This window comes from Aethalodelphis obliquidens, unplaced genomic scaffold (genome assembly GCF_003676395.1).
Source record: "Aethalodelphis obliquidens isolate GAN/ISIS:26980383/991018 unplaced genomic scaffold, ASM367639v1 scaffold112, whole genome shotgun sequence".
NCBI lineage: Eukaryota > Metazoa > Chordata > Mammalia > Artiodactyla > Delphinidae > Aethalodelphis > Aethalodelphis obliquidens.
Window position 1 is genome coordinate 327,132 of NW_020838056.1, and position 25,252 is coordinate 352,383.

The following is a 25,252-nucleotide window of genomic DNA, read 5'->3' on the forward strand; positions in this document are numbered from 1 at the left end:
CATAAACACCAGTGTTACAATTGGGGCAAAGATTAGAGTTCGGGTTAAGGTTAGGTCTAGGGTTGCAACAGAGTGAGTTTTAGGCTTGGGCTTGGCTTCGGTTATTTGTTAACCTTAGGAAAAAGAGCCGTAGGGCGGAGGTAGGGCTACGTCCCAGCATTATACTTAGGATTAGGGTTAAAGCCAGTGGAATGCTCATATGGTGAATGTAGTACATGTTCTTGATTTCACGCCCAGGTTTTCTAGCCTGGCTAGTGTGCGCATCCTCCATTCACTTCCTTCTTCTGAAATTTACTCTTACCTTAACTGTAACAACCTCAACCCTGGAAATTAGGTTGCCCGTCCCTAGTAGCCTGCAATCACAGTTTGACTGCTACAGGCATTCTAAAGTGACACCCTTGCCTCAAGGTGGGACAAGCTCTGGGGTGCAAATTTTGGTTCCAGGCTCCCCGTGGGTTCAGGCCTATTGTAGTCTCCATTGCTTAGCTCTTCTCATGCCCTGTCTTGTTTCCCTCACTGCCCTCCCCCTACAAGCACTTTCCCAGTAAATCACATGCACAAGAATCCCCTTCTCAAGTTCCACTTCTAGGCAACTCAACCTAAGAGAGTGATCAACAACCCAAATATAAGAAGGAGATTAATATTCTGAGCTGTCAAAAACTGACAATCACCTACAATGCTTATCTCAATAAGAAAAGGAAACAAGATGCATCACCCCCACTGACTACATATCCTACTCCAGGGACAATATCTTTCTCTCTCTCCTTCCAGTAAGCTCAAGGAGGCAGAATTCCATTTTTTTGTTCACTGCTTTAGCCTCAGGAGCTAATAATGTAGTACCTGACACATAGTGGGCCTTCAATATATATCTGTTGAATGAATGGACAGATGATACCTATGGTTCCTCTAACCCTGCTCCTGGACTATTGCCGACTCCAGGCAGTCACGACGCCAGACTTTTCTCTCATAATTTGAGGTTCTTTAGTTAGACGGCTCAATGCCTTGACTCGAAATGACCCCCAGTCACACACACCGCACTGCCTTGTCTTAACCATTTTCCCTCTCTGTATCTTTTGTCATCCTTGCCCCTTCATTCTCTGCGATAATTTTTCTTTCTTCTGTATTATTAACATCTAATACCCAGGGGATTAAGAACCATCTCCAACTGGTTCAGAAATGGAGAACTCAATGGCGCAACTTTAATAAGCTAGCAACAAACCTCAATGTGCTTATTAAAAAATTGGTCTGTAATGAAGGAGGCACTACAAATTCCCGAGGAAAGGAAGAATTTTAGCGCTAGGATAATTGGTTAATTATTCTGAGGGGTAATAAAGTTATAACCTAATTTACCAATGTTCATCAAAACAAATTACAGATGGACTAAGTAATCTGATACCCAAAACTGAAACAAGTAGAAAAACAGGTGAATAACTAATCTCCATGTGGGAAATGCCTTTCTAAGGTTAAAAATAATTTTTTAAAAATCACAAAGGAAGTGTTAAACCTTTGGCACCACCCCATCACATATGAATTTATCCTCAGGCAAAAAGTCAGAGATACTTGCCAAGATGGATGTATAAAAATGTTCATTTCAGTGTTAACTATGTATCAGGAAAGAGGAAAAGAAACTGGCATTTACTCTGGGCAAGGAGAGTGTGCCTCTCCTCTCCCCTATCAGAGACTGTTAGGGAGGTTGACCTAGTAATTTGTAAGAGAAAAATCTGAACTCAAATAATCTGCATATTCTTTGCACTGCTAAAGGTAAAAGTCAGGAGTGGGCGACATTTGTTTAGGCAAACTCCTCAATGACTTCGCTGATGATGAAAGGTTAGATTAGGTTAGTTCTGTCTAGAGGGAGGTGAGTAATGGATAGAGAGCTCAGATGCTCCAACAGATAACATGCTAAGACTTACAATTTTCCCCTGAGGACAAGGAAGAAAGGGAGGTAAAGTCCTGGATGAGTAGAAGAGGTAAGAAAACTTGCAGGCTGTAGATCGGCCACACTCCATTTTGTCCATTTAAATTATAAATGTATAAAGTACACACATATATAAAATATAATTTAAACATATATTCATTTAAATTACATGGTGTACAGATAGAATAGGTAGTACAGTTGTGTGCTTCCAAATTAGAACTGTTCAAAATGCATCTCTTATACCCAGTCCTGCACCCATCCACCCACTTCCCCTCCACGGAGTCAGTAGTTACTGGTTTCTCGTCCATCTTTCAGGAGATGGTGGGTCTACTCTTTTATATATGAGCGACATATATTCTTGCCCCTCTTTTTTTCTTTCCACAGATGGTAGTCTACTACACTCGGTGTTATGCACCCTGTTTTTTCCCCTTAATCATTAGTCTTGGAGATATTTTCATATCAATGCACAAAGAGCAAATTCATTTCTAATTTAATCAGTCTCCTGTTGATGGACATTTGAGTTGTTACCAATTTTTAAAAATTACAAACAAGGCTGTAATGAATACTTTTGTGCGTACGTCGTTTTGCAAATGTAAGAATATATCCACTGGATAAATTTTTAGAAGTAGAATTTCTGGGTCAATGGGGATGTGCACTTATTATTTTGATAGATATTGACAGATCGCTCTCCCATCAGCAATGTGAAGGTGCCTGCTTTCTAACACCCTTATAAGCATCATGTCTAACATTCACTTAAAATTTTTATTGAAATATAGTTGATTTACAATTTTGTGTTTCAGGTGCACAGCAAAGTGATTCAGTTATACATACATATGCACACATATATTCTTTTTTAGGTTCTTTTCCATTATAGGTTATTACAAGATACCAAGTATAGTTCCCTGTGCTATACAGTAGGTCCTTGTTGGTTATGTATTTTATATATAGTAGTGTGTATATTTTAACCCCAAACTCCTAATTTATCCCTCCCAGACTTTCCCCTTTGGTAACCAGAAGTTTGTTTTCTATGTCTGTGAGTCTGTTTCTAACACTTTTCAGTTGTTCTCTTTCTGGGTTGTAAGCTCCCTCTGTTATTGCCACAACTTCAGTAAAACCTGTTTCACACAGTAACGTGGGCTTTGGGGAAGGAAGAAGAAGAAAGCACTGTCAGGTACATGAGGGGAGTCAGGGCCAGAGGTGGACAGGATGTGCTGGAGATAAGACGGTCGGAAGGGACCAACCATTAAGAAATTTGTTGCAAGAAGTGACCAAAAAATACATTTTCACTGGAAATCTAGTTCATCCAGGAGTTGCCACAGTATGTGCGGTGGATGTTAGAGTGATTAATTTTGTTATTAAAGGAAAAAGACATCCTAGGAGGCCAGACATTTTACGGGCAATGGGTTAGTATTATAAGGTTGAAAATCCCCCATCCAAGAGGGAGGTGGTGTTTGGCTTTTCAGGAATAAGTTGGTGCTGGAAGGATGATGATGCTCCCTCCCAGGTCTTCCAAAGTGATGGGGCGCAGCAGTCCTGAGGCTCCAGGACTCCAGCTTCTGTCTCCAGGAGAATCTGTTCCCTGAAGGGAGGGCTGGAAACCCCATGACACCTTGGCCAGCCTCTGTGTCCAGTTCTCTGGGGAAATGACAACCTGGAATAACATCATAGAAACCATCTCCTGCCCTCTCGGTTTATACCCCTGGTTAGTGGATTCCTCCCCACCCTCCATTCTGTTTCATTCATTTCTGTTTTTTTTGTTTGTTTGTTTTTGTGTGTTTTTTTTTTTTTTTTTTTTTTTTAGGTACGTGGGCCTCTCACTGCTGTGGCCTCTCCCGTTGCTGAGCACAGGCTCCAGACGTGCAGACTCAGCGGCCATGGCTCACAGGCCCAGCCGCTCCGCGGCATGTGGGATCTTCCTGGACAGGGGCACAAACCCGTGTCCCCTGCATCGGCAGGAGGACTCTCAACCACTGCGCCACCAGGGAAGCCCTCATTTCTGTTTTTATCTTTACTAATGCTTTCCTTCTATTTCCATGGGGATCATTTTGTTGTTATTTTTCTAAGCTCACTGTCCTTGAGCTAAACCTAACAACAAAGGATTGGCAAATCCGCAACCATAACGAGTAATGGTTCTCAGGAACTGGCAGAGCAAGCAGGACAAAGCAGCGTAAAAAGAGGATTTGGAAGATTTGAACATGCCAGTTAATAAGCTTGAAGATATGCATATGAAATTTTGAACCCAACAAATCTTCTTTTCAAACTCCTGTGGAACATTTAAAAATAGTAACCACTGATTAGACAACAAAGGAAATTTCAAGAAATCCCCCAAAGCCAAATAACATACAGGCCAACCGCAACAACAGCAAAATTTGTTAATTAAAACCAAACAAAACCGTAACTCTTAAATATCTCTTAAAGAAAAAAGATAATGCAAACTATGGATGCTATACCTTTTCACATCTATAAGGCTATGAATTATAATTGTGAAGTTTTAGTCTGCGCTCTGCATTGTTTTTGTTTCCTCTGAGTTACTTTATTCGTTTGCTTATTTTAATCTTTGCCTTTAGAGTCTTTTCTTGTATATCATGATATTTCTGGCTATGTGTTCACATGCAAGGGTAAGGCACTAAAAGGCTCATTCAGTGTTTATTGCACATTTTGAGGGTTTATTGATGAATAAGCTTCATTTTGTGTCAAGGCACTGAAATAGCTTTTTTATTGGGAGAACTTGCCTAAGCCAGATGTCAGTATTTTCTCTTGGGCAAATCTCTTTTCCCAGCAAGGAACCTTCCAATCTTTGCACCAAAGATGAGAACACTAGCTACTGCCATCATTCTGGTCAGGAAGGGCCACAAGGTTCAGAAGGCATTCTCTATCCTCTATGCTCTAAGTCCTTTATTCATGTCATTAACAAAGTACTTCCAAGTTTTTATCTTGAAAGCAGAAGCAAGGGCAGAGAGACACTGCCCAGAGTTTCGAGTCAGTTGGTAGCAGAGGTGGAATTCCTTTCATCCACTACCAAGACGAGGATTAAATGCCCAGAGACTCACATGTTAGTGGCTGAGTTGGGGTTACTTCTGCTATAGATCCTCTGCTTATGTGAAGCCAAGTGCTTTCTGTGTTCCAGATGGAAAAGCCTCAGATTTTCCATCTGATGATGATTTCTTTCCTTGTTCTTAAGTTTGGTTTAAGTTCTGATTCAGTCATTTTAGTGAGGATTTGGGAGGCTGCATAGTAAATTCACGTGTTCAGTTCCTTGAATCATGAGTCCCAAATTATTTTGTTAGGACAGTTATAGCCTTTTACAAGTGTCCTGGTTTGGCTTCCTTCTGAGTAGAAGTGGAGCATCTTTCTCAGGTTCCCCAGTTGTCATAAGAATATGTGAACTTCTTTTTTTTTTTTTTTTTTTTTTGCGGTACGCGGGCCTCTCACTGTTGTGGCTTCTCCTGTTGCGGAGCACAGGCTCCGTACGCACAGGCTCAGCGGCCATGGCTCACGGGCCCATCCGCTCCGCGGCATGTGGGATCTTCCCCAACTGGGGCACGAACCCGTGTCCCCTACATCGGCGGGCGGACTCACAACCACTGCGCCACCAGGGAAGCCCAGAATATGTGAACTTCTTCAACACAGGTGCTGCATATTTAACTGGCTTTAAGGAAAAACTACACTCCAGGTATTTTTCATGGTAGATAAACCTGGATTTAAAGCTCTTCTATCATTAAAAGTTGTGACCTAAGTGTAGCAGTGTCAATGGAAGCTTTTCTGCTAAGCCTCTACTCTGAAAGCTTCCCAGACTAAACAGACCAAGAGGGCTGAGTGCCCTGAAGCATACCCATTCCTGAAGAGGCCAGCGGCATTGAATGGGGTAAAGCTATCTGCTTATGTGGAGCGAACATGAAGAGGAATCCGCCTATGAACTCATAGTGTTTACAACAGTGCAGCTTTTCACAGCACATGTTATAGACCTCGAGGATGCATTTATTTCAGGAATACATTTTTCCTGACTAAACGGTTTGTTTTTACTGTGTAGCCAGTGAAGACTTAAGATTTTCTCTCTAATAGCAGCTAGAATACACAAAGCCCATTTCAGGGCCCATTCTGCACACTTACCATCATTCAGAGCCTTCAAAATATGTATTTTTTTGTTGTTGTATCTTCTATCCAGGATCCAGGTGAATTTTCTTAATTTGTTTGCCCTTTCCCTAATTTTTTTTTGCCTAACTTTACATGTATTATTATTTTGCACGCTTCTTCGAATGAAGAAAGATAACCAATAAGTGATTTTTTCTCCTCTGCAATGTCTAACATAGTGCTCTGTTCAAAGAAACTTTGTATGTGACTGAATGAAGAGATTCTTTATGATAATCTAGACAGTAGGAAGAGGAAGCAGAAGGTATTTCTGAGAGGAAGAGGTTGCATGTAATTCAGCATTTGGTATCCTTCATGTCAGATTCATTCTTACCAACTATAATGAGAAGGAAAATCTAAAATTAAGGTGAAGGCAAAGGTCACCCTGAAAGTGCCCAGGAATTGAAGCAATTAAGAACATGGTGTTTCAGCTCTGCCCTGTTCAAGAACCTAAACAGCACTCAGCTGTTTTTTATTTTTTGAAATTGAACTAATGCCTGTTGAGGTCCTACCTTTGGTCCAGTGGTTGTCACTGAGCGGGGTGAGTTTTTCCTTCAAGTACTCTCTAGCTTGTGTTTGTGATATTGTCTTAAAATTATCTAGAAAAGTTCTTAAACTTTTCTGGGTCATTGGTACCTTTGAGAATCTGATCAAACCATGGACTCTCCACCCAGAAAAATGCACATGCACACAACATTTTAACTGCCTTGGCAGGTTTATATATTCCCTGGAGGCATCCAAAGAACTTAGGCTAAGAAGCACCAGGATTTGGTATTGTTTCTGACACGAACGCGTAGGCTGTCAAAACTCGGAAGAAACTAGCTGATATTTCATTGTATGTCTTGATTAATTAGGAAGTGATAGATGAGGAATTTTTTTCTACATCAATTCTCTTAAATACAAAAAACTGACAATAATGGCTAATGTAAGACTCCTGAGAAGGCAAGAAGGGTTAGAAGTCAAAGAATAGGAGACGTGGTTAACTTGAGATCAGAGAGAGGCACGGTTCCTACACGTAAAGGTTTGCAAAGCGTGGTCCCTTATCGGCAATATCCACATCACCTGGAACCTTGATAGAAATGCGAAATTAGGGGCCTCGTCCTGATTTACAGAATCAGAAGTGCTGTGGGTGGGTGGGCTTGTTTTAACCAGCGCTCCAGATGATTCTGATGCCAAAGTTGATAATCTCTGCGCTAACTCGCATGGAAGAGAGGAGCTGGTGTTAACGTTTCTGGTGGTTGAAATTTGAGAACGTGGAGCTTTGAAAGTCATAAGCAACCAACTGGAGATCAGGGATCTGGTCTGTTTTCTCATGTACAAGAAAGAAGGTAATTCATAGCCTTCTTTTTTCTAAAGGGTCAGGAAGCTATTCGAGGGGCCATTCGTTATCCGGATTATGTCGTCACGTCCACCTGAACTCTGGAGGGCGTCAGAAAGAAAAAGGATGGAAGGAAACGGAGGACAGTGGGTGCAGGAAGAAATGACGAGGGCCCAGGACTCCACTGCCACCAACTATGCAACTACCGCCCAGGCAGTTCTCCTCCACCCGCCCAAGCCCCCAGTCCCCACACACAGTTCGGATGGACAGACTCTCCAACACTGCCGCCCACTTCCGGGCCCCAGCCAATAGCTACTCAAAGTGCTCAGCCAGTCAGCGCCCCTGTGCTCCTTCCGGCGTTCGGCGTGCTGCCCTGGAAACGGGATGGGCTAATCCAAACGCGGAGGGGTGCAGAACTCGCAAGGCCGGTCGCCGACTCTCTGAGCCCTGCACTTTTTACCCCGACCTAGGGTAGATCGGTGGACTCGTCCTAACGCTGGGCGCGAGGCGGCGTCACTTCCAGGCCCCAGCCAATGGGAAGCGAAACTGCTCAGCCAATCAGCGCCCTGCGCTCCTTCCGGCGTTCTGCGTGCTGCCCTGGAGACGGGCAGGCCGAATGCAAACACAGAGGGGTGCTAGACCTGCACGGCCTCACGCTGTCGGCCTTGCTCCATTGCTTCGCCCCTGGCTTTTGGCCAGTGGACTCGTCCTAAGGGGTCGGGGGCGAGACGCGCGCACTGGCGGCAGGCCTCCAGTGGACCTGCGGCTTCTCCCCACAGAGCTAGAAGGTGAGCGGTAGTGCCGTTTTTAATGTGGGTTCCTGTGTCTTTCAGCGTTTGTTGGAGAGACTAGGCCTGCAGGGGAGCTGCCCACCACCCTCCCTCCCTCCGTGGACCCTGTGCCCTCAGCGCCCCCTCTCTCTTTTCGGGTTCTGCTTTGTGTTTGTGTTAAACCCCGCACAACTTTTGGTTCAGGGTACGCGGGACACCTATTCTAGACCTGGGTTCGGGAGACGCGCTTTATAGACGCCCCGTATTCGGAGTTTTAAACCTTAAAACGCTGACTTAGCTTTCCGGGTTCTAAGCCGGCCTCGCTGACTGATGTCGGTGGACGTGGGGAGGCAGTGAAAGCCGCCAGTTCGCTGGCCGCGATCTACTTGGGGTGGGGAGGAGAGGGTGTTTACGTAGAGACTCAGAGCCTACACTTTCGACGTCAGACCACGCTCAAAGCTTGCAGTTGATTTGGTCCGAAAAGTGTTGCGAGGAGGAGCACTTGTTTAGTGCTTAGCATAGTGCCCGCCGCCTTTTGTGCCCTCGGGAAAGGTTGACTTCGCCTGCGGTTTTCAAAGGTAGCGCGCATCCGGACGGCGAGTTAAAACGCAAAATTGCTGGACCCTGTTTCGAGAGTTTCTGATTCAGTACATCTGGACCCAGGGCGAGAATTTGCATTTCTATCGAGTTTCCTGGTATTGCTGATTGCCGCTAGAGAGGGAGTTAATGATTTGAAGGTGGGGATGATTAAGAGGAGGGTTCACTCATGTCTTTACCAGCGTGCTGTTACCACCTGAACCGTTTCAGAGTTCGTTGAATGTAGGCTCTGTCCGCTGAATCTTAAATGCTTCAGTTGCTCGTATGTGTGGATTCCTCTGACTTCTGGCTTCTCAGATGATACCTAGGTGAACTTGTAGATTAAAAGAGACTTAAAAATGCGCCATGCTTTTAGAAAATGTGGAAGACTAAACTCTGGTGTCTGGGAATGCACACTACAGTGAGAAAACTATAAAGAAACGCATCAAAGTCCGGAGAGTGATTACTTTTGGGGAGTAGGAGTTGTTATGGTCCTAGGCTCAGGGAAGGGATTCTGGGGTCGCTGGCAAAGTGCTATTCCTGACCTGAGTGATGATTATGAGGATGTCTCTCTTACAATAATTCATTAAAGTATACATTTATTTTGTGGGTTTTTCTGTATTTGTGTTTCATTTTACAAGTTGAGGTTACAAATGTTAAAAAAAAATGCATATTAGGAAGTCTAAGGTGAGGAACATCCCTGGAGTGAGTCAAAAAGAACCTTAGTCACGGGCTTTCAAATTTGGAAGATAACTTAAACTTAGAAGACCATCTGATCCAATTCTTATTTTAGCCTAAGGAAGTTGAGCTCTCAGAATCGGGAAGTGCTGCAGGTAATAAACGCTCGTCTAAACCCAGTTTGTAATTGATGTGTTTTGTTAATTTCAGCTGCCTGCTCTGCTCAGGTGCCTCTATTCAGTGAAAGATTGAGGACGTGAATTTGGCCTGACTCAAATTCAAAATTTTAAGATTTTATTTTTTTTTGTGGCCTAAAACCTTATTTTCAAGGAATCACTTACTCATCTTACATAAAAACTTATTATTTCAACATCTTATTCTGATGTATCCTAATGTACCAATTCGTGAACATTTAATTAAGGTATCTGGTGATTTTTTTTTTTGCCACATAATTACTCCTGTTAAGGCTGCATTTTAGTGGGTCAGGACTCAGCACTGGTTCTGTTTACCTGAACCAAAAGACTGGCACACATTTCTCCAGGAAAGATGGGTTTATTTGGCATCAGCAGGGAATCCCAATTCAGGGCGTGTAACCGTGACAAGCCACCGTGCAATTCCCCAGCATGGCAGGGAAGGCGAAGGCTTTTTTAGAGATGAAAAGGCAGTTGGGAGGGCTGTAATAAACAAAGAATCCATGGCTTTTCATTGAGTTGAGTCCTTGCCAGCAAAGAAGAGGAATCTTTCTTCTTCTCGTTGGGCTCTGCTATCTTTGCAGGGCATGAGAGCTCCCCGCTTCTGGTCTTCTGACTCTACTTGAGGTTTCTGTTTATTAGTTTTTTACACTTCTCCATTCTGATCAAGATTTTTCTCTGAAAGCATTGCTGATCAAGAGTCAGGTTTTCTAGTTTCAGGGGCTTTTTGTCCCTCAGTGTCGGGAAGTATCTTTCTTGGGTGTAGTGTCTCAAGTTGGAGGGAAAGTGCACAGATGGGAAACCTATTAAGGTCACAAGTAACAAGGAAAGGTAGGAGGGAGAACTCTCAGGCACTTTTAATCTAAAATCCATATGTTGTCAAGATGATAGACATTGGCGATCCTCTGAAGTCTTAGGCCATCATCAAAGGTTTGGCTACTGTCTGGTTAGGCCATTCAAAATGGCTGTTCTCTGCTCTCTGTACATGCCCAGCTTGACCAGTCCCTGCTTCACTCACATGACTATCCAATCATCTTAATTATAGAGGTTAATTAGTCCCTGGTAACTGATGAGTCCATCTGATGTCAATTCCCACCCCCATAAATGGTAGCCTCCTCCTCCCTTGAGTAGTGAAGAGTGCTGCTGTGTCCTGTCTGCTGTCTGCCATACACGGTGGGGTGTCACTCCAGGACCTTGCTTCAGGCATGTAAGATCCTCTGTCCAGTAAGCCATTTATGTCTCTGTCCCTGAGTCTGGGCTCTTCGAGGCTTGGCAGCTACAAGGCTTGCAGGCCTGAGGGGTGCAGCCTAACAGTGGCAACCTTCCAGCAGCTCTGATCTGGATATCTTGGGAAAGCTGTCTCATCAGATAACTGTCTGCTTCAATTCCGGGAAACCTTTACTTTCAGGTCACCAGAGGATGTGCAGGTCCAGTCAGAGTGCGGTGCTTCCTTTAGATGTATTGTGAATCCAAGAGTTGTATTCCTTGGAGTTTGGTGGCATAAGGGTTGGTTACTAGTACTTGATAGGGGCCTTTCCAGTGATGCTGAAGACAGTTTTTCTGGAAGTGTCTTTTCCAGTAAATGAAATCTCCAGGTTGCAAGGTGTGATGCTTAAGGTCTTCGTGTCCTGAGGGTGCATGGTAAAAAGACTGCCCTACCGGGCTTCCCTGGTGGCGCAGTGGTTAAGAATCTGCCTGCCAATGCAGGGGACACAGGTTCCAGCCCTGGTCTGGGAAGATCCCACATGCCACGGAGCAACTAAGCCCGTGCACCACAACTACTGAAGCCCGTGTGCTTAGAGCCCGTGCTCTGCAACAAGAGAAACCACCGCAACGAGAAGCTGGCACACTGCAACGAAGAGTAGCCCGTTTGCTGCAGCTAGATGAAGCCCGCACACAGCAACAAAGATCCAGCACAGCCAAAAATAAATAAGTAAATTTAAAAAGACCGCCCTACCAAAACATGGTTTTTTTTTTTTTTCCTGCGGTACGCAGGCCTCTCTCACTGTTGTGGCCTCTCCTTTTGCGGAGCACAGGCTCTGGACACGGAGGTTCAGTGGCCATGGCTCACGGGCCCAGCCGCTCCACGGCATGTGGGATCTTCCCGGACCGGGGCACGAACCCGTGTCCCCTGCATTGGCGGGCGGACTCTCAACCACTGCGCCACCAGGGAAGCCCATCATGGTTATTTTTAATAGAGACAATTAGACCTTTCAATGTTGGAGTATCTCTCCTTTTATCAATTGTGGGTAGTAAGAAGCAGGGGACAAGTGCTTTGGGTGTCCTGTGATGATCTCAAAGGTTGAGAGTTTCTGAATTCCAAAAGGGGTGGATCTGAGATTTAGAAGAACCAATAGCAATGCTTTTGGCTAAGGTGTTTGGAGGGTCTTTACACATTTTGCCAATTGAGTCTTCATAATGCTGTTAGTACGTTCAACTAAACCAGAGGATTGAAGATGGTAAGTAAAGTGGAAGTGTTGTAAAACCAGCTGAACAGTGCACACTTGTTGAAGCACCTGGCCTGTGAAATGGGTTACTTGATTACTATGAAGTTTGAGAGGAGTTTCCCAAGTAGCGATACTCTTTTCCAAAAGGACTTTAGCCACGTTAAGAGGCAGTAGGCTGTCTGCAAGGGAAGTCCAGTGAAAATGTACAGACCGTGACTACAGCATACTTTATTCACTAGATGAAGTTTTATGAAATCCATTTGCTAGACCTCAAATGGTCCATCATGCAGATGAAAATGTCCCGGGGCAGTACGCACAGGCCTACATGGGTTGTATTTTGACAAGTGAGGGAGGCACCTTTTGTGGCGTTCTTAATGTTTGCGCAGCAATATTGATTCATGAAGGCTCTTATTTTGTCAGTAGACTGATGCTTTAATGCATGTACAGTGGTGAGGAGTGGGGATCTTGGTCTCCCATAGGACTGTTGTTACTTAGTTCAAACCAGAGCTTTCTGTTCTATCAAACCAACAGTTGCTGAATTTCTAATTTTTTTTTAAGTCAGCAGGCAGCTTTCTTTTATTTATTTTTATTATTTATTTATTTAATTTTGGCTGCATTGGGTCCTCGTTGCTGCGTGTGGCCTTTCTTTAGTTGCCGCAAAGGGGGCTACTCTTCGTTGCAGTGCGCGGGCTTCTCATTGCGGTGGTTTCTCTTGTTGTGGAGCACGGGCTCTAGGCACACGGGCTTCAGTAGTTGTGGCACATGGGCTCAGTAGTTGTGGTGCACGGGCTTAGTTGCTCCGTGGCATGTGGGATCTTCCCGGACCAGGGCTCGAACCTGTGTCCCCTGCATTGGCAGGTGGATTCTTAATGACTGCGCCACCAGGGAACTCCCTGAATTTCTAATCTTCTTTTTCCTTTTCTGAGGCCAACTGTTGGGCCTTTCTAGCCAGTTTTTCTAAATTATCATTTGGAGAAATATCTCTTTGGACCATGACAAAGGTTTGGCTGCCGTTGGTCCCTTTAAGGGCAGCATTCCTTGCAGAAATAGCAGCAAGGTGATTTCCTTTTGCTTCCAGAGAGTCAAGCTTAGAATGCCCTGGAATCTTAATAGCTAAAGCGGCAGGTAAAAGTATTGCATTCAATAATTCCTGAACATAGGGGCCACTTAAAATTTTATTTCCACTGGAAGTAAAGAAGCCACATTGCTTCCCCAACATTCCAAAATCATGAGCTACTCTAAAAGCATATCTACTGTCAGTGTAAATATTGACACTTTTGTCCTTGGCTAAACTACAAGCCCCTGTAAGGGTGTATAATTCAGTATGTTGGGCTGAAGTAGCCGTAGGTAAAGATGCTGCCTCAACAACATCAAAAGGAGTTGCAATAGCATACCCAGCACAGTATTTGCCATTGTCACCTTTAAAATAACCATCAGTGACCCATGAGAAGTCACATTTACTCAGTGGAATTTCCTATAGAACCATGAGGTGATTCGTGTGGAGAGGTACTTTGGTGAAGGAGGGGAGAAGAGTAGCCAGGTTAAGTTATTACAACAATAAAAGAGTTATGGGAGAGGCAGTTAACAAAAGGATTTCATAGGCGGTGAGGAGGCCAGCTGATAAACGTTGAGTGTAATGAGAATTTAGGAGAGCTTCTATTGCATGAGGTATAGATGGTTAAAGGGGATCCCGCATGATTTTCCCAGTGGCCTTAACCAAAGGGCAGTGGCTGTAATGGCTCTAAGGCAAAGGGGTATCCCTGTGCCACAGGGTCCAGTTGCTGTTTATAATACCCTTTGGGCTGATGGTGGTCTCCGTGGTTTTGGGTGACTACCCCAAGGGCACGCTCTTCCTTTTCGTATACAAAAAAGAAAAAGGGAATATGATAATGGGGATGCCCAGGGCAGGTAGGTTCATCAAACTCTATTTTAAGGCCTTGAAGGCTGTGTCTTGTGGTCCTTCTCAAAAGATGGGGTTGAGGTTGTTATTGTTGAGCAAAACATGTAGCGATTTGGCGGTAAGAGAAATTTGGGATCCAATTTCTGCAGTAACCAACTAGCCTGAGAAAACGTCACAGCTGGTGCTTAGTTTTGGTTTTGGGAAATGTAGGCTGCCATGAAGTCTATCTGGGTCTAGGTGTAGCCCTTTTTCTGATATTAGATGGCCTAAATATCAAACCTGGGTTTGGGCAAATTGTAGTTTTTCTTTGGTGACCTTATGGCCCTTTAAGGCCAAAAGCTTTAGGAAGTGGATGCTATCTTCCTGCGTTTCTGTTTATTAATTCAAAAAAAATTTTTAATTGAAATACAGTTGATTTACAATGTTGTGTTAATTTCAGACGTACAGCAGAGTAATTCAGTTACACATGTTTGTTAATTTTTTACAGTTCTTTTTAATGAGTGGGTTTCAGGGAGGAGAGGAATGTAAAAGGGACTTAGTAAAACTGTTTCTTAAAATAGATAGATATTATCTGGACCTTTTTTGGGTTTGATTGATTTAAATTCAAAACTGTCCCACGTTTTTTCTACTTAGAATTTAGAAATTTCGCTGTTAATAGTTTGATTTCTTATTTGATCTAGATACCAGGTTTATAATCCAAATGACTAAATGTAATTACTAGCCTATAAGTGTTCTTAATTTTTATTTTGGCTGCATTGGGTCTTTGTTTTGTGCCGGCTTCTCATTGCGGTGGCTTGTTGCGGAGCACGGGCTCTAGGCACGTGGGCTTCAGTAGTTGCAGCACATGGGCTCAGTAGTTGCTGCACATGGGCCTTAGAGTGTGTGGGCTTCAGTAGTTGTGGTGCACGGGCTCTAAGGCACGCGGGCTCAGTAGTTGTGGCTCGCGGGCTCTAGAGCGCAGGCTCAGTAGTTGTGACGCAGGGGCTTAGTTGCTCCGCGGCATGTGGGATCCTCCTGGACCAGGGCTCAAACCCATGTCCCATGCATTGGCAGGCAGCTTCTTAACCACTGCACCACCAGGGAAGTCCATGAGCCTATAAGTTTTTATAGTAGAATTTTTCCCATCTTGCAGTAAGTTTTAATTTCACTGGAAGTTGGAATCATAGAGTTATTCCTAGATTCTTAGATTAATGGTTTCCTATACCAAGATAGGGGTCAGTAAACTATTGCCTACCGGCCAAATCTTGCTCCTCTGTCTGTTGCTGTATGGCTTATAACTAAAGATGAATAAGTTCTGGAGATATAATGTACGTCATAGTCAGGAAAAATGTACTATGTACTTCGAAGTTGCTAAGAGACTAGATCTTAAATGTTCTTGCCAGAAAAAAAGAAATAATTATGTGATGAGATGGTTACCATCATAGCATTACTTAACACTATTATAATGTATAAATGTATCAACACGTTGTACCCTTTAAACTTACACGCTGTTATATGTCAGTTATACCTCAGTAAAAATATTGAGATAAAATCCACATACTATAAAATTCACCCCTTTAAAATTGTACAATTCACTGAATTTTAGTGTATTTACAAAGTTATACAACCATCCACATTATCTAATTCTAGAACATTTTATCTGCCCCCAAAGAAACCCCATACCTATTAATTTACGTTCTGTTTCATAGGGATTTTGCTATGTTCTGACTTCCTGGGTACCATACAGAAACATAAGCTGTTTTTAAAGAGGATATCTTACTGCTTGGATAATTTCTTGGAAGTTTTATGTAGTCTAGCATGTATAATCCTCTCAAAGAGATGCCATTTTAAAAGATGTTTTTGGTTGAGTAAATAACTTTATGTTGGAAATATGTTTAATATATCAAGTCCATTATTTTATTTCAGTTTTAATTAAAAATCTAGACTAGTGGGCTTCCCTGGTGGCGCAGTGGTTGAGAGTCCGCCTGCCGATGCAGGGGACACGGGTTCGTGCCCCGGTCCGGGAAGATCCCACATGCCGTGGAGCGGCTGGGCCCGTGAGCCATGGCCGCTGAGCCTGTGCGTCCGGAGCCTGTGCTCCACAACAGTGAGAGGCCACAACAGTGAGAGGCCCGCATACCGCAAAAAAAAAAAAAACAAAACTAGACTAGTAAAAGACTACATCAAATTGTTATTCACTCAGGAATATTAGGGGATTTTTCTTGGCGAAGAAAATGAACTCATTATCCTTGATAATGATGTGGATGTTTTAAAAAAAAATTCTTGATTTAAAACAGGAGTTGGCAAACTTTTTCTGTAAAGGGCCAGATAGTAAATATTTTAGAGGGTGTGCAGGCCATAGGGTCTCTGTTACAACTACTCAACACTGCCATAGTAGCCTGAAAGCATCCTTGGGCAATTTATAAATGATTGAGCGTGGCTATGTTCCAATTAAGTTTAATTTATAGAATAGGCAGCAGGCTGGATTTGGCCCAGGAGCCAGTAATTTGCTCAGCCAGTAGTTTATTTGCTTCGAATAATATTTGGATTGACGCCAGTCCTTACGGATTAGATAGATGTACTATCATTCCATATTTGTTTATAGAGTGTATTCACAGACATTGTCTCATTTCTCATCATTTGGGTTTAGGTGGGGCATATTACCCCATTCATTATACAGATATTGACACAAAGTGCTTTCCAGTGTAACAGAGAAAGTAAGAGGTATCAAGATACACTGGCTGAAATCTCATTCATTCCCTGATTTTGTTCCATGTGTTGGAAATAGCTGTCATTTTCATTATTTTTATTAAAGTCTTGTGACTAGGGTGTTGAATATTAGTTTGTGAATTGTTTCTTTTATTTTTTTCCTTTTTTCATTCTACGAAAAAGACTTGTATTCAACATTTGTAGGTGAATATTTTGAATTTATAGAATTATTAGATTTATTTACATATTAAATAGCTTAGGCTAATTAATCATGCAACTAGCTTGCATTTTTAAAAAATAAATTTATTTATTTATTTGGCTATTATTTGGTGTTCGTTGCTGTGTGCGTGCTTTCTCTAGTTGCAGTGAGTGGGGGCTACTCTTCGTTGCACGGGCTTCTCATTGCAGTGGCTTCTTTTGTTGCACAGCATGGGCTCTGGGTACGTGGGCTTCAGTAGTTGTGGCTCACGGGCTCAGTAGTTGTGGCTCGCAGGCTCTAGAGCGCAGGCTCAGTAGTTGTGGTGCTCGGGCTTATTTGCTTTGCGGCATGTGGGATCTTCTCAGACCAGGGCTTGAACCCGCGTCCCCTGCATTGGCAGGTGGATTCTTAACCACTACGCCACCAGGGAAGTCCCAAGCTTGCATTTTTAAGTGTCATTTTTGTTTACTTTTTAGGAGCTAGAGATGCTATTAGGCTGCCATTTCATCAAACGTGAGAAGTCAGCCCAGAGATGGAAAACTTCATTCTTTATGAAGAGATTGGCAGAGGAAGCAAGACAGTTGTCTACAAAGGGCGACGGAAGGGAACAATCAATTTTGTAGCTATTCTCTGTACTGATAAGTGCAAGAGACCTGAAATAACCAATTGGGTAAGTCAAGTATGTTTCCCTCCCTTTGGGAAAAGACAGAGTTATGATCAGATAGAATAAGTAGTATGTAAACAGAAGCCATTGAACTCACTATAGCAAATGGCACATTTTCAATTTGGAATGGGCAGCCTTTTCTCTGTAGTGCCACCAATCCTGAATAATGACTAATAAACATACCCAAGTAATTAGCAACTTAGGTTTTTGTTGTTTGTTTTTGTAAGAGTCAGGGAAAATATACTCTGTATTAGATCACTTACTTTTAAATTTAGTATATGATTATGAAGCTTTCCAAAGGAAGGACATTGGGTGAGAGTGACTTGGGTTTGCAATAGCTGTACCAACTTTACAGCCCAGGCTCCTTGGACCAAATCTAGCTTTTTTTTTTCCAACTTTTTTTTAATTGCAGTAAAATACACATAAAATAAAATTTATCATCTTAACCATTTTTAAGTATACAGTTTGATATTAAATACATGCATATTGCTCTGTAGCCATCACCATTTTATATGAGGTACCTTTCAGAAACAAAGTACAAAGGTGATTGCCGGAGGCCAGGGAAAGGGGAAATGGGGAATTGTTTAATGTGTATAAAGTTTCAGTTCTGCAAGATGGAAAGCGTTCTGGACAATTCAACGATCAAACTCTTGGTATTTTCCCAAAAGAGTTGAAAACTTATGTCCACACAAAAACCTCCACACACGTTTATAGTAGCTTTATTCAAAATTGAAGCAATCAAGATGCCCTTCAGTAAGTGAATGAATAAACAAACTGCTACATATATGCAATGAAATACTGTTCAGTAATAAAAAGAAATGGGCTATCAAGCCACAAGGAGACACAGGAACCTTAAATGCACGTTGTTAGGTAAGAGAAGCTGATCGGAAAAGGCTACATACTGTATGATTCCAACCATATGACATTCTGGAAAAGGCAAAAGTATGGAAACTGTAAAAAGATGAGTAGTTACCAGAGTTTGGGGGGCGGGGGGAGGAGTGGGAAGGATGAATAGGCGGAGTACAGAGGATTTTAGGGCAATGAAACTCTTCTGTATGATACATGTCATTACATATTTGTCCAAGCCCATGAAATATATACTCTGTTTTCCACAGAGGCTATACCATTTAATATTCCCACCAACAGTGCAAGGGATCCCATTTCTCTACATCCTTGCAGGCACTTGTTATTTTCTCTGTTTTTTTTTTTGGTTGGTTTGGTTTGGTTTTTGTTTGTTAAAACAGCCATCCTTATGTGCATGAGGAGGTGTTGGCTTTTGAAAGACGTGTGAACAGTTAAGGGAAGACAGGTGTATGGGTGGCAAGGTGCACAGTAGTTGGTAGATTCGGAGCTGCGGACATGAGGAATTTCTCTTCTGATTAGGATTTCTCTGAGGTGAAAATCTAAGCCTTCAGTTAGGAGATGGGGGAAGGGGAAGGCAGTGTTCTAGAAAAGAGGAAAGAAAAGGTGTGAATTAGTCACCTGGAGAACAGACCAGCTGGGGCCATTTGAGATTGGGAATCATCAGTGGAAGGTAGCTCAGTCAGCGTGGTTTGTGTCTGCTTAAGTGCCTTGGGTGTACGCAGAGTGTGTGGAGGGTTGAATTGAACTGGAATAGCAGTACTAGAGCAAGTGAGCTGGAAAGTGAGTGAGTGGTGGTCATGGACTAGGATGTGTGGAAGAGATTTTGGAGAGAATACAGTTATCAGTAAAAAGAAAAAATATAGGGCTTCCCTGGTGGCGCAGTGGTTGAGGGTCCGCCTGCGATGCAGGGGACACGGATTCGTGCCCCGGTCCCGGAAGATCCCACATGCCGCGGAGCGGCTGGGCCCGTGAGCCGTGGCCGCTGAGCCTGTGCGTCCAGAGCCTGTGCTCCGCAACGGGAGAGACCGCAACAGTGAGAGGCCCGCGTACCGAAAAAAAAAAAGAAAAAAATCTAGCAATGCTGTCCAGTAGGAATATAATGGGGGTTACAGACATTTTTATTTATTTTTTATTTTTGGCTGTGTTGGGTCATCGTTGCTGTGTGAGGGCTTTCTCTAGGTGGTGAGCGGGGGCTACTCTTCGTTGTGGTGCGCGGACTTCTCATTGTGGTGGCTTTTCTTGTTGCAGAGCACGGGCTCTAGGCGCGCGGGCTTCAGTAGTTGTGGCACACGGGCTCTAGAGCACAGGCTCAGTAGTTGTGGCCCGTGGGCTTAGTTGCTCCGCAGCATGTGGGACCTTTCTGGACCAGGGATCAAACCTGTGACTCCTGCATTGGCAGGTGGATTCTTAACCACTGCGCCACCAGGGAAGTCCTTGTGGTTACAAATCTAATTTTAAAGTTCATAGTATCTACGATGAAAAAGGAAAAATCAGTGGAATTCATTTTATTAATATATATTACGTAATCCAGTATATACAAAGTATTATTATTTCAGCGTGCAACCGGTATAAAGTTATCGAGATATTTTTCTAATTTTGATGTTAAGTGTTGAGCATCTGGTGTGTATTTTACACTTGGGGCTCGTCCCAGCTCAGACCAACTGCTCCTCAAAAGAGCACAGTAGCCATCTGTGGTGAGTATTGGCCACTGTATCTCCTGCATTGGCCAGCGCAGGCTGCAGATGGGTGGTTGCGGTGAGGGTGGAGGGTGAGATGGGCAGCCCAGCGTCTGGAAGAGTGGGTACTTGGCATGTACTGAGTGTTGAGTGTACAGGAGGGTCCGGAGGGGTGTGCTGTGGCCTGAATTCTGTCGGGATTTCTGTACCTCTTTTATTTTTTCACTAGGACCTTCCCTTTTCTGTGCCAGAATCAGCAGAGATCCCTTTAAACTTGCTCACTGAGGGTTCTCCGCATTTTCTGTTGGCCTTATATTAGGGATCTATTACAAGGTGCTCTTCAAATTCTTTCTTAGTCACTCTGGTGCTTGGTTTTCTACTCATCTGTCTTCTAAGTCATGTAGATTCATTTTCCTTTATTTTTGGTACAGTATGAGCCCACCTAATTGTTCCTAGAGTGTGCCAAATTCCATTTCTTTTTTTTTTTTAATATTTATTTATTTATTTGGCTGCGCCGGGTCTTAGTTGCGGCACATGGGATCTTTTTTTCTTTTTTTTAGCTGAGGCGTGCGGGATCTAGTTTCCTGACCAGGGATCGAACTCAGGCCTCCTGCATTGGGAGCATGGAGTCTTAACTACTGGACCACCAGGGAGGTCCCCAAATTCCATTTCTAAAACAGGGAGCTCTGTATTTCTACTAATTATGGGCCCGTTAGCCTGTGTTGCGTGACAGTAGAATTTGTAATTTTTTTTCTTTTTTAAAAAAAATCAGAAAGCAAGGGTGCAAAGCACTTTGGTAAGTTAGTCATCAGCAATTCTGAGTCTTGATGGTTCGCATACATTTTTGTGGTTTTAGTTCCTATATTTAATGGGAATTTTAAAGGGAGAAAGCAAAAATTCCAGAAGCAACTTAGCGTTTTTAAACGGACAGGCTTTTGCATCTTTATTGTTGAGTTTTCAATTCACTCTTGTTTTTGGTGCATAGGTATTCTTATAATCTAATGGAAATGTACATTTTAAGATCAGTGTGTTCATTGTAATCATTCCTCTTTTAAGAATCTAGATGAATTAATATTAGAATTCACTAAGGATATGCTGAAAAAGAAAATAGAAGGCTTTGAGAGTTCTTACACTATCATTATAGGAAATTTGAGACTATGAAGAACTGAATAGAAGGACAGAGCAGCATTGTTGTATCACCCGAAGGCAATCATTGTTCTTTTTGGTTTGTTTCTTGTCTTTTTTTCTATGGGCTTTTAAAAAATTTTCTAATCATGGTATTACATAATTTTATTTCTTGCTTTTTTCACTTAACATTATAACGTCATTTTTCCATGTTATAAAATTCAACAAATACTTTAATGTTGGCCTAATAATAATTATTAATATACAACTTATTTAACTATTATTGTATTATTGAGCCTTTAGGTTATTCTTACTTAAAGGTTTTTTTTGTTTCCTTTAAAATTATTGCTTTTTTCCTCATTATGAAAGTACTGGGTACTTAATATAGGAGATAGAAAATGAGAAGTAGAAAGAATTTAAAGACACGAGTAATTGTACTCATAACGGCAGCTATTTTGATGTATACCTTCTGGTCATTTTTCCTATGAATATTCTTTTGTGATGTTAATTTACACAAATACACAAAACTTTTGTACAAGGTTTTGTTTGTTTTTAAAGACTGTATATTGAATTAGCATTTTTCCATGTCACCAGCCTTCTTAACCATCATTCTTAATGTCTGTATAGAATTCCACTGAATAAATTCCAGTGTTTTCTTATTTATTTCCCAGTTGTGTATTTAGATTTTTCTTAATAGATGCAAGGGTTTAAGAACTTTTTTATTTTAGTGTGAATGCTGTGTGTTTTTATAGGTTCGTCTCACCCATGAAATTAAACACAAGAATATTGTAACTTTTCATGAATGGTATGAAACCAGTAATCATCTCTGGCTAGTCGTGGAACTCTGCACAGGTAAGATCATGTAAGAAGTGCTACGATTGTAGCCACAATATATAGTTTTGAAAAAACATATGATGTAGTTTTTTTTTTTATAAATTTATTTTATTTTATTTATTTTTGGCTGTGTTGGGTCTTTGTTGCTGTGCGTGGGCTTTCTCTAGTTGTGGCGAGCAGGGGCTACTCTTCGTTGCAGTGAGTGGGCTTCTTGTTGCGGTGGCTTCTCGTTGCAGAGCACAGGCTCTAGATTCACGGGCTTCAGTAGTTGTGGCACGCGGGCTCAGTAGTTGTGACTCATGGGCTCTAGAGCGCAGGCTCAGTAGTTGTGGCGCACGGGCTTAGTTACTCAGCGGCATGTGGGATCATCCCAGACCAAGGCTCGAACCCGTGTCCCCTGTTTTGGCAGGTGGATTCTTAACCACTGTGCCACCAGGGAAGCCCTGATATAGTTTTTGCTATTTTCCATTTTTCTTCTATTACAAATATAAGCAGTGTTGATACTATTGAGTACGTTAACTTGAACACCTGTTGCTTGATAGATATTAGGGACTGGAAAAGGGTAAAGGTGTTTGGTAAGAGGAAGACATGTAAAATTCAATTTGGGGTTAACTTTACTTTGGTATAAAATAATGCTAAATCACCTATATAACACTTAGAAATATTTTTTAGTGATTATTGATCAAAAAAGCTTTCCCATTCAGTAAAAACAAAGTATTTTAGCTCAACTAGCTATTAGCTAATTAGTTTATAAAGTGCTTATCTTTTTATGCAAAGGATACTTGCTCTTAAAAACTTAAGCAATATGGAAAAATACAAAGATGAATCAACAAATACCAACACCTAGCAGTAATTAGAGATAACATGTTATAGCTCTTGCTTGCTATAACTTTCTAGGACTATATACAGGAAGAAAGGTGACTAAATACATAGATACTGTATTATCTGGGCTTTCAGTTGCAGTGTCTTTAGGAAAAAATGTAACAAGTACCATGGTTAGTGTACTTCTGTTTATACACTGAGTAATAATAAATCATTAAATATTAAGATGAAATATAATTATTTATAGCTTTATGAATCTCCTACATACTGGCACTTAGAATTTAATACAATCATTAAAGAGGTTATTTGGAATAATTTATTTGCCTTTTATTTTTCTGAATCAATAGGAGGAGTCTGTGGTTTAATTACTTTCATGAGATGTACACACTTTTGAGGTAATCAGGGCACTCAACCTGTTTTACCTTTTGCTTCAGCTGTTATTTGTGACCCCTGGCCATTGTAATAGCCTAACTCTAATTTATGTCTGTGTTTGGAATGGTTCCTCACCCGCCAAACAAAATGAACAGACCCCAAAATACTCCTACCTTCATTGCACTAATTCTGATTGAACTTTCAGATGCCAGCTAAGACTTCACTTTCTCTGAACTTGACTCCTGTTATAATCTTGACCCTAAAAAAAAAAAAAAAAAAAAGGTTTGTTTCTGGCACTTAGATGATAGGAGATGTGAGTGGGACCCTGGTAGGGTATAGAAATGGAATTTGCAGTGTGTCTGCCATTGGCCTTTTGTTTCATCAGTGGTGTACGTCAGAGTTTGTGATTTTCTAACTATTAAGGAAGAGCACCTTTTTTGTTATGCAGTTCTTGTAGAATGTGACCTAACTTTGCACAGGAGTAAACATAACTGTACTTTGCACAGTGTGATTAAAGTGCACAGCTTAGGTTAGTATTTAACACTAATTTTTGTAGCTGTTTCTGTCCTGAGGGATCTGGAGTGAGAAATCACAGCACCAGAGTGATTCTCCCTTCATCCCACTGGCTTATTTATTGACTATTCTTACAGTCTGAGCAGTCATTCTCCCTGAGCTGGCTCTGGAGCGTGGAGGTTTCCATTTACGGTGCTTGGACCACTGTTTGTTAACATGTATGTTTCCCCTGCCAGCCTGTCCAGGTATACTGATTTGATCATGTTTTAATGCTCAGGTCCCAGCATGGAACCTCCCAGAGGCACTGTGTAATATTGGTGGGTTAAAGTGGGTGATTTTAATCAACTTGCAGGTGGTTCCTTAGAAATGGTTATTGCTCAAGACGAAAACCTCCCAGAAGATGTTGTAAGAGAATTTGGGATTGACCTGATTACTGGATTACATCATCTTCATCAACTTGGCATTCTCTTTTGTGACATTTCTCCTGGGAAGGTAATTCATGAAAGTTTGGCTTTCCTGTTTGTGTTTCAATTCATAGGGCTTCCTCAAAGATGTTTTTATTTTTAGATACAATTTTGATATAGAACATCTTGAAATTTTAAGTTAACGTTTTTTTTAAACAAAAGGAAGTACATAGTACTATATTTTAGGTTCCTATTTAGCTACCTATTGAAGTAGCTTTTAGAAAGGGAAGTCTCCCCTCCTTTCAGGGTTCTTTGAGTAATTATTATTGCTCTTGAGGTATATGGTGAATGATGAGCTCAACAGGTCTGTAAAATAAGATTCCTCGCTCTTAAATTATAGTACACAGTTCTGAGCCATTATTTTAGTTTGATGATGACATTCTTCGCTATGTATGTATGATTCCTGATATTATGGATCAAACATTTTTCTGGTAAAACTAATTAACCATAAGTAGACGTGCTTCAGTGCAGTAGAGTCACAAAACCTGCTTAGAGCCTGAGCCACATGAACGCTGATATTCAGAAGCTGTGGGCCCTGGACAAGTTACCTTTTCTCTCTCTCTGTACCTTGGTTTTCTTGCCTGTGATGTGGAATTAGGTATTTCAGGGAGATTGTGAGGATTATGCATTATATTTAGGCTAAACTTTTAGGACATTTTCTTAGGGATTGTATGTGTTACTGGTCTTAGCTGCTAGTTCTTTTCCTTTGTTAATGTGAACACAATGAAATGAAAAGTTGAATATTTCCTTGTTAAACATTTCTCTAGGCCATCTATATAAGAACCTAATTAAACCTACAAAAAGCTCCGTAAAAATTCTGTATAACAAATAGAAGTTCTTGTTGAAATATTCATATACTTGTGTCAAGACTATAACCACTTAACTGCATTACAGCCCTGAAAGCAGCTATAGACAATATGTAAATGCATGGGTGTGCCTTTGTTTCAATAAAACTTTATTTATGGACACTGGAATGTCAGTTTCATGTAATTTTCACATGTCAAGAAATATTAGCTTATTTTCATTTTTTTCCAGCTGTTCAGAAACATAAAAACCTCTCTTAGCTCATGCTTGTACAAGCCTAGAGGCTATAACGTACCAACCT

At 41.8% G+C, this 25,252-nt stretch overlaps 1 protein-coding gene across 9 annotated transcripts in view; it reads left to right on the forward strand.

The window, feature by feature from the left end:
* The first annotated feature begins 8,010 nt into the window (after positions 1–8,010).
* The window catches only part of ULK4 (unc-51 like kinase 4), a 523,006-nt gene continuing 505,764 nt past the window's right edge, over positions 8,011–25,252 (forward strand). For 4 of the 9 annotated variants that reach the window (XR_003430904.1, XR_003430903.1, XM_027097134.1 and 1 more), the window contains exons 1-4: positions 8,011–8,152; positions 17,290–17,483; positions 21,895–21,994; positions 24,036–24,175. Coding sequence is in view for 6 of the 9 variants with exons in the window: in XM_027097134.1 (XP_026952935.1) it covers positions 17,346–17,483; positions 21,895–21,994; positions 24,036–24,175 (378 nt within the window). In the remaining 3 variants the exon portion in view is untranslated. Of the gene's footprint in view, positions 8,153–17,289; positions 17,484–21,894; positions 21,995–24,035; positions 24,176–25,252 lie in introns of those variants that run through there. The other 5 variants (XM_027097129.1, XM_027097131.1, XM_027097128.1 and 2 more) reach the window with 4 other exon arrangements.